This window comes from Harpia harpyja, chromosome 19 (genome assembly GCF_026419915.1).
Source record: "Harpia harpyja isolate bHarHar1 chromosome 19, bHarHar1 primary haplotype, whole genome shotgun sequence".
Lineage (NCBI taxonomy): Eukaryota > Metazoa > Chordata > Aves > Accipitriformes > Accipitridae > Harpia > Harpia harpyja.
Genome location: NC_068958.1, coordinates 19567994 through 19579896, shown reverse-complemented (window position 1 = coordinate 19579896; position 11903 = coordinate 19567994). Strand labels below are relative to the sequence as shown.

The 11903-nt window shown below is 41.3% G+C and overlaps 1 protein-coding gene across 1 annotated transcript; it reads left to right on the top strand.

The window, feature by feature from the left end:
* Nucleotides 1-236: 236 nt before the first annotated feature.
* On the top strand, nucleotides 237-10392 carry LOC128154566 (uncharacterized). The gene is given in 6 exon segments (XM_052815393.1): nucleotides 237-306; nucleotides 3583-3682; nucleotides 4446-4549; nucleotides 4788-4840; nucleotides 5478-6316; nucleotides 6900-10392. Coding segments are annotated over 5 exon segments (663 nt in total). The 3' UTR covers nucleotides 5814-6316; nucleotides 6900-10392.
* The last annotated feature ends 1511 nt before the right edge of the window (nucleotides 10393-11903 follow it).

The window sequence follows — 11903 nt, the reverse complement described above, 5'->3', positions numbered from 1 at the left end:
ATAGGGCTATCTAGACAACAATATATTTAAAGCGAAGAAGCAGCCAGTAAACATTGTGCAGCCTTCCCACCCAAGAAGCAATATTAAGATTGTGGTTAAAAGATATTCTCAGCAATTCCAGACTGGCATCATTGCTCTAGGCAGCAGACGACTGCAAGTGACAGAGCAAGTTAGCTTCCTCTGCAACAGAGAATTTCTCAGTGATAAAGCAGCTCTGGGATACATTTTTTTCTGCTATGCCCTAAAACACTTTCTACTTCAGGATGGGGGGTTTTCCAGCCCTGCTGCTCTTGCTGGCACTACCAGGTAAGGCTTAGAGACTCTTCATTTCCCCTAGGAACAGGATGCTCTCTGTGCTGTTGCATGCATTGCACACTGTTACTGGCTTGAGCACTTTTTATTCAGGCCATCTATAGTCAGGCACAGAATGAGATTCCCAGAAGTCAATGAGGGGAGGAAATGTTCAGCCCGAAATTTCCTTATTTTAATTATACAAGCTTTTGGGTTCTCATTTTTGCTTACAGTAGTTCTGTATTTTGTCCAGAAACTGAACTTCATGGTGGGACATCTGGCAATCTTTGCCCTTCTGAGACTTCTCTCTCATTATTGCAAAGTTCTGACTGAAATCACCTAGCATATGGGGAGGAAAGTCTAGGTTTATTGCTCTCTCTTGATACATCATGGATCAGGTATTGTCATAGACAGGCTAGCTGCTGTTTGCTTTCTTACTGCAAATAAATACTGAGTCCACAGAGAGGAACAATAGGAATAAAAATGGAAAAAGGGTAGTGGCACTAAGGCTAAGCATGGATGTTTATTTAGGCAAACCTGCAGAGTTGAATTACTCTTCTCAGAGGCCCAGCATGAGAATCCCAGTGGTATAATGTAAGAAAAAATGGCATACTAAGCTGTGACTAGTTGTAGCATCATTTTTTTCTTTCTTTGGAAGAATCATGCATGGCAGGAGAAAACACATAAGTGTTTCTGCATACAGAGGGAGAGTCCTAACTGCTCATATGACATGCACAAGAATTCACGTGAAAAGAAATTTTGGTGCAAGGAGCTGTGAGTTGCCCTTTAAAAGAAAGGATTAACCTTAACCGTGCACTGCATCATTCAGTTGACCTGATAGACTTTGGTCATGACAGCAGTTTGAAGAGGGAATTCTGGCACATATCGGTGGAGGGTGGGGGGGGATCTGGAGAATATTCTGATGCAAAGAATACAGATGGTGGTTTCACTTGAAGGTGAGCTATGAGGTCAACAGTGTGCCAGGCGGGAGACAGCCAAAATAAATCAAGAATGATGTGTCATTTCCATTTTTGTTTCACAGCAAAAGATGGTGTACCTAGACATAGAGATCCCACTAGAGGTTATCAAGGACAGGCTAAAACTATATAATATAGTTCAATATAGAACCACAATATGTACCTGTATGTATCTAGAGGCAGAAGTGGCCAGGAAATTATTTTTGCCATATGAAATAAAAAAGTTTCAAAGGAAAAAAAAAAGAAAATAATCAATATTTTATGGATTACCATCAAAAACAATGAATACGATTTTGTAGGATTGTATTAATCAAAACCAATTGGGTTTGGGACAGAAATATTTCAAGTAAGTTGATGGAAACTAAAAAACAATACTTGCTTTTGCACAAAATTTTCCATTCTGTTAAAAGTGTTACAGCCACAGAAACCTTTCACACAGAAAAGCTTTGATAATGCATGTAGAAGACTCATGAGATGGAGCAACACCATCTTAAACTTGAACATATGTATGAGGCATAAGAAATATGCTGAGGTGGCTCCATGTCCCCACACCTGGGGAATTTGACAGCAATAACAGTCCTGGAACCTGATACAGCTCACGTTCAGGAAGGGCAGCAGTAATCCAAATTTCCCATTTGCCACCCCAACTTCATCTCCAGTGATCACCCTCCTCAGACTGGGGCTGGTTATTTCCTTGTCTTCTGCAAGTTCTCTTTGTGCTGATATTAGCTCTGCTCCTTTGTTGGGTGAGATGTACACCACAATGGGGACTGATTTTTCCTGTCTTCTCCCTCTAATGAATCACCATCCTATTTTCTTTAGCACTTGTAAGGCTGTTTGCAAAAAAAGGGAACTCCCTGTCCCTCCATTGCTCCTATTCTGTGATAGCCAACATCAGGAAACTTCAACATTTTATTTGGTGCAAAATGGTGTCCTGAATTAGATGTCAACCTATTATCAGAGGTAACTCTGATCTAAGTATTGTTAAAGTAGGAAGGACTGAAATGATGAATGACTTCTCATGGAAAATGATTAGAGTGTGGCAGAAAAAGCTCCAACTTAATGACTCAGGAGAATATCATCTTGAGAGCCATTTCCAGGGGAGAAACAAACTACTGAAATAGGCTCATGCTGGAAGTTTTGGGTGAGTTAATCAAAGAATTAATGATCTTCTAAAAGTCAGCAATTTCTTACCACTTGACAAGAAAGATTACAGGTCAATGTTAAAGAACTCTCTTCTGAGCCTGGAAATTTCCTGAGACACAGATAATTCCTGAATTTCTTCTTTTTAAACAGATTTTTGATACATACTAATGGTATAAACAAATTGCAGCCAACTGGTGGGGGGAGTCTGGCTTGGCTTCATTGACTAATGCAATTTTACATTTACACCAGCAGATGAAACAGACTCCAAGCAATCTGAATCTTTGCCTGAATTTCTACCTGAGTTCATCTCTTTGCCACTGCTCATTAGTAAACTTCTGTATTTGTTTTAATATTTGACTTCCTTTTCTGCTTTTAGCCAGCATGGGAAGCAGAAAAACAGAAGCTGCTTAGTGGAAGCTATTCTTTGATTTTTCTGACATGACTGAAAAATGTGTACGGGAATCACATGGCGCATTGCTTTTCTAAGATGCTTCCTTTCTAACAGCATTCAAATAAGCAATTCAGTTTTCATATCGTTCTCTAAAACGGTATGAATTTGCATGGCTGACCTATACCTTCTACAAAACTTGCCTCCTGCAGGAACTGTCCTTTCTGTTTGATCTGTCACAGGACCCAAACTTGTAAGGAAAGCAGAAACCAAATCTCATTTGTACCTCTGCACATGATATAATCATTGAATAAGTAGGTTTTCCAAGGCATCATGCAATCAAGTATCAAAGATTTTGCAAGAATGAAAAAAACACCAGAGGACCACAACCCAAACGGAAGAAAGCTGTGATCACAGTATGTCTGTTCTTGCCCTACTAGCTACTTACTACTAGCTCTCTGGCTGGGCTTACACTTGGTATTTTCATTTAGATACACTGATAACAGGTACTATCCAACAACCCAAACAAAACTTCCAGCTCTTACCTGAGGAACTGATTGATCCCATTCCTGTGATTCAGCTGCATTAACTAACCTTCTTTTACTGGTAGAGAGCACAGGATTAATTTTCTTGTGTAACTTCACAATTTCATAGCGAACAAGCAAGCAGTAACTCTGGACCATTCTACAAACCTGCAAAGCAGGATTTTTTAGCACAAGAAAAAGTCACCAGGGACGGACTGACGTGGGAAAATCACCTGCTCTTCGTTTTTTTCCCAAGGGGAAAATTGGAATTGGGATGCAGATTTGGACACCATTTCATTTCCCACTAAGGAGGGGGATGTTGCCAACTCCACAGATGACAGCAGTAAGGATCACAGGTAAAAAACAAAGACTCCCAAACTCTTAGTAGAGCATTCTGGATACACTGCAGCATTTGAAGAGTGGTATGACAAACAACTGAAGCATGTGCACACACACACATACACACACAAGGAGGATTCCCCCTTCTCCCCTACAGAGTTTCGTCCAACCTCCCCAAGTCCCATGAAAAGCTGTAGAAGGTTCCTATCAGTTTCAGGAGCACTAGGTGAGGCTTCTACTGAAGATGTTCGGTTTGACCGTGTTCTTACTTTCTATCTGGTTAAAAAAGGGACAACTACATGGGCCATGCAATGCTACAATGACTCTGCCTTTTGTACAAGCAGACCAGCCTAAGACCAATCCCAGCTAAACAACGTAGCATGTCAGGAGAGTTATTACCAGGCCTGACCAAAGGTGACCCACTTAATGATCCTGATCAAAGACAGACCATGAGAGGGGCTACTGCATCCTGATGAGGGATGCCTTTGAACTCTGGTAGCACTGCAAATGACTGCAGGAAGAGAATTCAAGCTCCTGAGTATTCCCCAGGCTTGCCAAGCGCCAAAGAAAATACAGCTGGGATGGATCCTCTGTGGCTGTAGATCAGTACTGACCTCACGGAACCACGCTTGTTTTGAGACAGCAGGAGTAATATTTGCATGCTGAATTTTTATCCTGGAACGATAATCCATTTTCAAACACACAAAATCCACTCCCAAATTAACCTAGTCACCTCTGGTGCTGTAAATAGTAATGGAGATACCGTGCTTTTCCCTGCAGGACTCTCTATGCTCTCATGGTGCTGAGTTCCTTCCTGCCTACAACTGCTCTGATTGCTACTGTTTTACTCCTCCTCACCACTTACATCAGAAGGAAAAGGGCAGGTAAAGCTCCCTAATCCTCTTGTCTAGTTTTCCTGCCCCTACAGCTTGTTGTCCCAGCACCCTGAATGTAAGGAAGGTTCATAGCAATGATTGTCCAGGGAGGCAATGAGACTGAGCTGAGAGGGAAATGCAAGATGTGAATTAAATCGCAGGGAAGGGATAGTGGGGGTAATAATTTTTAAAATGAAAAGGTAAGGTGTAGTTTTACACTCAAAGGAGATTCTGTCCTTCACGGCAGGAAAACGGATGGACTTTGGCAGACATCCTTCTTTCAGACAAGCAGCACTGCAGGTAAGACATCATCAGAAATCCCACACTCCTGGTGCTTTGATCTCTGTCATGCAGAGGCACTGGCTCTGTGTTCACCATTCATGGGGATTATAAAGCATGCAGTACCATGCATCTTACAATGGATGCATAGCATCCACTCAAGCTAGCTGACTAAAGCTAGCTGTCTGTATTTGTTGATTGTCTGACATCTTGTTGCAAAGCAGACATAACCTAACGTGGTTATTTGAGTTAAGTCATAGCCTTTCTGCATATTTTTGTTTATAGTACTCAGAAAAAGAAATGTAATAACAAATATATAATTTTGATAATTAGCTGGCCTTGAATCTTCAGTAACACTACCAAAGTTTCTCATCAAAGAAAAATTTTGCTAGTTGTAATCACCCTAAATATTTAGTGTGGTAACTATTGCTGCACCCTTCTACCCAGTCCCTTAAATCTTAGGAAGTGGAGTGTTGTGCAAGAGAAGTTTTCTAAACTTCTCTGAGCACATATCCTTTTCCCATGCATCCCCTCCACTCTTCCCCAGTTTCATGATACAAGGAGAAAATATTTGAGGTTGTAGATGAACTAAGACTAATATGCAGAAGCAAAAACCTCTGAATTTCTTTTAAACTTCTCATTCTTCGTGGTTTCTCAGAAGGATGGAAGAAACAAAGCAAGTAGAATGCCAGAAGGGGAACTGAATGATTGTACAATATATGCTGTCATAAGGCACCAACCTCAGCCAAAGCCTGAAGATGTTATATATGTCAACACACAGCCTTCACCAAAAGTTTTCTTCTGCATTCAAGAACCACCAAGCAATTCACTTTCCTCAGGGCCTATGGAATATGCTACTGTTATCTTCAGAGCCACAAATCCACATTCTGGAACTGAAAAGAGAAAAACAGGTCCACCTAAACAAAACAGCACAAAGCCTTGGGCTTATTCACAGAATTTTGCTGAACTGCACTTAGAAACAATCCATTTGTAACCAGTTGCTGAAGCTGAATACATATGGGGTGTGAGGCAGAATGCAACTGAAAGGATGAGGCACATGGATGCACAAACCTTCCCTGAAAAAATAACTACACTTTTCTAATAGCACAGCATTACAATTCAGCTATTGGTAATCAAATCTAGTGGAAAGCTATGGTATATTTGCTTTTTCCAAATTGCTCTATTTTTAAATGACAGGCAACTACAAACCCAAAGACAGGAAACTGGTTCCCCCTGGTAGCAGCTGATACAGTGCCACAGTCAACAAAGGGCTGTCAGATATGGTAGCATGATGCTTCCTTTTAGACTTTCTTCAACAGCTCACTTAGATACTCATATATAAAATGTTAATTATTGCCCACTCTGATAAGATCCAAGTCAGCAAAGTGGTAAAGAATCTGCTTTATTTTAAACATAGGAGTTGTTTCATGGACTTCAGAAAGACAAGTAATGCACCCGACATATTTTAGTAAACAAGGGTCTTGTTGAAAAATATTTGTCTACATTTGTCGTGGTTTAACCCCAGCCAGCAACTAAACACCACGCAGCCGCTCACTCACTCCCCCTCACCCAGTGGGATGGGGGAGAAAATCGGGAAAAGAAGCAAAACCCGTGGGTTGAGATAAGAACGGTTTAATAGAACAGAAAAGAAGAAACTAATAATGATAATGATAACACCAATAAAATGACAACAGCAATAATGAAAGGATTGGAATGTACAACTGATGCGCAGTGCAATTGCTCACCACCCGCCGACTGACACCCAGCCAGTCCCCGAGCGGCGAATCCCTGCCCCCCCACTTCCCCGTTCCTATACTGGATGGGACGTCACATGGTATGGAATACACCGTTGGCCAGTTTGGGTCAGGTGCCCTGGCTGTGTCCTGTGCCAACTTCTTGTGCCCCTCCAGCTTTCTCACTGGCTGGGCATGAGAAGCTGAAAAATCCTTGACATTAGTCTAAACAGTACTGAGCAACAACTGAAAACATCAGTGTTATCAACATTCTTCGCTCTGAACTCAAAACATAGCACTGTACCAGCTACTAGGAAGATGGTTAACTCTATCCCAGCTGAAACCAGGACAACATTATAGTATGAACTGTCTTCAGCTTGAACACATGGGTGTAGAATTTACACCCAGTGTTATTTATTTATTTATTTTTACAAATAAATAACTTTGTATTTCCTTGCCTTTGGTGCTTGTTGTCTATTAATGCCACACCCATGCTACTAGTATAAATCTAGCTTGACTTTATTATAAATTACACATATTTTCATCAAACTACTGAATCCTGTTATCATGGTGATACATGCAAACATCCATTAGGGATTATGGATAAATCCCAAAATTTATCTGACTGAGATTTTCATTTTAATTCTGTGAGTTGGAGCCTGAGGATGCTGAATATGATACAAAAATGGTTTTAATTTTTTGGTATTAAGATTGCATGAAGACTCCAGCCTAGGTACTGGGTAGCATGGGAGGAAAGGAATGTGAAAAGGCAGAGAATATGTCCATGAGTCATATAAACTCCACTCTGCCTGTGAGTGCTTGTACAGTCCTGAAGGGTGGGGGAGAGAGGGGGGGCGGGGAGAGAATAAGAAAATTTTGTTGACGGGTCTGATGTGGCTACATGATAGCAGGCTTTTTGCCATTATCTCTGAGATTATTTTGGTTCTCTATTGCAAATTCTCTGAAAATAAAGCTAGAAAAAACCCATAATAATAGCTAAAGAAATCAATTTCTGGCTTCCTAAACAGGCTTGCATGATTGCATTCTTCACTTCCTGTCCCAACTTCCCATGTTCTGTTCTTGCATATTGTTATTTCCTTTTTTTCTTTTTCTTTTTTTTTTTTTTTGATCATCACTGCATTGATCAACTCTGGAAAGAATTAATGACTGACACCCTTGTGCTTTGGGTCATTTCTGAGATGTCAAAAGTGTTGGTGTGGGGACCATACCATTAAGGTCTGAAATGATACACAACAGGAAAGACAAATGGTTAACATAATAAGCTTCAATATACAAATTCAACTCCTTATTTAGCCTGTTTGACTCTTTGAAAGCACCTAAAACTTTGTATGCCTAAATTCCTCGCAATGCCATACAGAGTGAAAGTTCTGAGGGCCTCAGATCCTTATGTAATAGAAGTTAAACAACTAAATAGACAGGCTTACTGGTATTTCTTTCTGCCTACAAAGCTGAAGAAGATCTACTATAATATGATATGATGAATTTGAGCATGTTTCTAGGGACAGTTTATCTCTATGGATGGCATCAGTCCTCTGTCACAAAATGTAAAAATGTAACTGCCTAATTTAAAATAAAGACAGAAGAAATATTCTCAAATCTTTCTAAATTTGTAACATCTTACAGGTATTTTCCTTGTGTGCAAATGATGGAGATTTGCTAGTAACCTGAACTGTCTACTATGAAGGAAGAATTATCTTAAGACCCAGTTTAGATTGGCATGTTTGGTAGTTAAATTTGGAAAGCATCAGTAGCCCATCCAATCTACTTCTGTTATGCTCAGCTGTGGAACCACATTCAGGAATGGTCTAACTTATGTACAAGCAGCCTCTGGACATGTGGGACATTGCAAACCTGGCCATGTCTTCAGATAAGCCTAACAAAGACACCTAGTGACCCAGTTTTATATTGGCTGTTGAATAGTGGTGTAGACACGTATCTGGCTAATGTCTCACATGTCCTCCCAGCTTATCTTTCATTCGATGGTAGCAGGAAATAAAGTTGCAGCATTCTAGGAACTGGGCTTATCAGATGGACAGGGCACAGCTGACAGGATGTAAAAGGACAGGAGTTTTTTCCAAGACTGAGGCTATTAGTCAATACCTTCCATTCCAGTTCCTCTGTACATCTCCTCTGTCCTTCTACAGGACGTCTAGTTAAAACTCACTCCAAATCTAAACATTCTCTGCAGCCTATGCTGAAATAGTTATTTGTTTCTTCTTTGTCTCACTTCAAAAGCAGTGAACGCTAAGAGGACCATTTTCATGTCTAATAGGGAGTAAACTAATATCCATATGACTAATGCCTGGGCACCTTCATCTGTTACCTGCTGTTCACTGCAAACAGCTCTTGCCCTAAGTGCCCTAAGAGCACTATAAGAACGGAACAATCATATAATAAATTATACTGTGGAGATTCTGCTGAAGTCATCATAGTACTGTGCCATCAAGTGCCTTCTAGTAGCAGTTTTGCAAATTCGGTAAAATTTGCCATATGCCTAAGAAGCCAGGGAGACTTGAGCAAAAGGTTAAAAGGACAATGTTTTATTAGTCACTGTGTAAACCATCCAGTTCTGCTCCATGTCTTGAAAGACCCACAGAAAGCAAAATGGGAAAGTAAACTGCATTTTGGATATACTACAAACTACAGACCAAGGAGTCTCCTGCTAGACAAAGTGAAGTTGACTCATTCATACCTTTCCTCTTCCTCTGGAATTCACTGAAACATGAGAACATTTTTGGAACAAATGATTGTGTCTAACTCCTCCAAGTACAAAGAATCAGCAAAGTGTTGTTGAATGAAGAACATAAGAAACAGAAAACCCAGCTTACCAACCCTATTCACTTCGCATTAGTAGTACAAAATTTTATTCATTCTATTCACTTTAGAATACCTATTCAATTGTTCTCAACTTCCTGCCTAACTTTCCTCCCATGCCTAGCAATCGCAAATATTAATTACAAGAAAGGAAAACTAAGCAATAAAAGACAAGATCCTGGCAACCGTGACTAGCCCAAGATTAGCACATAGAGGAACTTCTCTCCAAAGTGAGAGATTGCTTTAAATTAGTCTGCTCCTGTTCTTGTTAGGGAACTGAAAAGAATTTCAAATTAAGAATAAAGCAAAAAGCTGTAAAAATCAATATCTGAGTGGCTTTGTAATCAGATAACCCATTATGTGCTAAGGGCATTCCCTCCAAGCCTGTGATGCCTGCTTACTCCCTTGGGCCACTGCCCTTCATGCTCTTCTGCATCCACGAATCTTCAGCTGTGAGGTCCTTGAGGATTTATTCTGCTCTATTTGCCAACAATCACACTTTCAGCATTTCTGTATTTCACCATGATTGCAAAGCTGCCAGCAATGCAGTGACAGAAAACCAGGCCAGCTTTCTTCAGGACCCACACTGACTGCCAGCATGTGGGGGCTTTGCAGCACCTAACAACAGTCTGAGTTAGGAGGCCAGATCCTGTACATTCAGCAGAAGGAAAAAGGCACCTTCAGAAGATATTTCCAAACAGCAGGACCTAACTGGATGCTCTGAACTGCCTGCTAGAGGAACTTCCATCTCACCTATGGGTACACCATCCTCCTAATTTCAACACTTAACATAGGCAGTATAGTTATGCCCCATTGTATCTGGCATTAGAAGTACACACCAATTTTCCATTGGATTTCTGAGACCACTTCAGTGTAGCTAAATACAAACTCATCCAGTATTTCCAAGCTGTTTTACAGCTAGCGTAAAGATGTCACTCACAGTTGGTTCACATGGAAAGCACTATTAAGGCATCCACTGCAGGAGAAACACACACAAGTGTTTGGGGTAGAACTTGCCTTTTTTGTTTTGTTTGTTGCCAGCTAGTGACATTCATGTCTGCTTTCAACCTCTGCTAGCAGAGAGATGCTTTTGCACCAGTGAGGGCAAAACCAGGCCCCCTGAACTGCAGCAGTGACTACTGTTCTTTCAAGAACATAGCATATAGCTACAAATACCTGTGAAGTTCAGTGTATCCCTTCTAAAAGCGTGCCTATCCCAAGAACACAGGGGAAAAAAAAGGCAGACATAATGTTTTGCTTTTTTATGGCTGCTGTTAACCCAAAGAGCTTTGCAAACTGTAAACATACACAGGAACTGTCAACAATACTATAACATACAACTACTTCATACCACACAAAGATTGGCTAACAGTGTGAGACCTCAGCCTTGATTATCATAGTGAATGTTTAAGTTATGATACTGCTGAGAGATCCTGAACAGCACATGTGGAAGAAACAGCATGCCTGAGAGGGATTAGCAGGCAGACACGGAGCTATCTCTTAAACCTTTCAAAGCCTGCCCAGTCCTCTTAAGAGGAAACCTTCCTTTTGTGCCAAAACACAAGAAATAAAACTTTCTAAGGGTGTCCATTCAGTCACGTTTGGCCAAAAAAGATAATGAAATGATACTTGGGAATTTGGGGACAAGAAGAAATCACCTTCCTGGAAGGTAATCAAGAATATAAAGGAATGAATGTCTTACAAGGAAGAGCATTCAGGTAACATGATGTTGGATTGTCATCTCTCACACTTATGCAACCCTGTACAGATTCTACCGCTGCACCCATAGGACACTCCCTGTGCTCCAGGGCAGCTTCTATATAATCACTGGATTCTTAGGCATGGCCTTTCAGGGATAATTACTCAATGCAATGAATCCTGCAGCAAGCATGCAGAAAGTGAAACATCACTGAGGCATGCTGAGCATTATGCTGACAGATACCTAGGAGCTGGCTAGCTGTGGATAGGACATAGTGTGACTATTGGGCATATTCCTTTTCATTATTAGAATAGTAATTTTTTCTTTCAAACAATAATTGCAGTGCATCCTCTTTCCTCCCACCCCAGACTCAGCAAACATTTTCCTCACACTCAAAGGACATACCAAAGCAACACTGGCTGGCTCAAAGAAGCCTTCCTTCCTTCCTTCCCCCAGCTCAGTGAGGCCATTTCCCAACTCCAAGCACATCACAGCAGCTTCCCTGGGCTCAGAGCTGAGAGGCAAGGCCTTCTTCCATCCTTCCTGCAGCCCTTTCTCAGACAACCCAGCTCCTGCATGCAAACCACCCTACAGCCGCCATCTTGAGGCACTACTTCAGCCTGTGAGGAAGAGCAGCAGGGCAAGATGGAGGCCCTCTTCACCAGCCAATCAGAGATGACCCAAAGCAACACCCATCCAATCAGAACCCATGGTGGGACACCCCAGCTTCCCTCAGCCAGTCAGCTTCCAGCACTCACCAGCAGCCAGGCCCCAAGGGTGGGCAAAGCAGTTCCCTCAGGCCACAAAATGGCGGGAT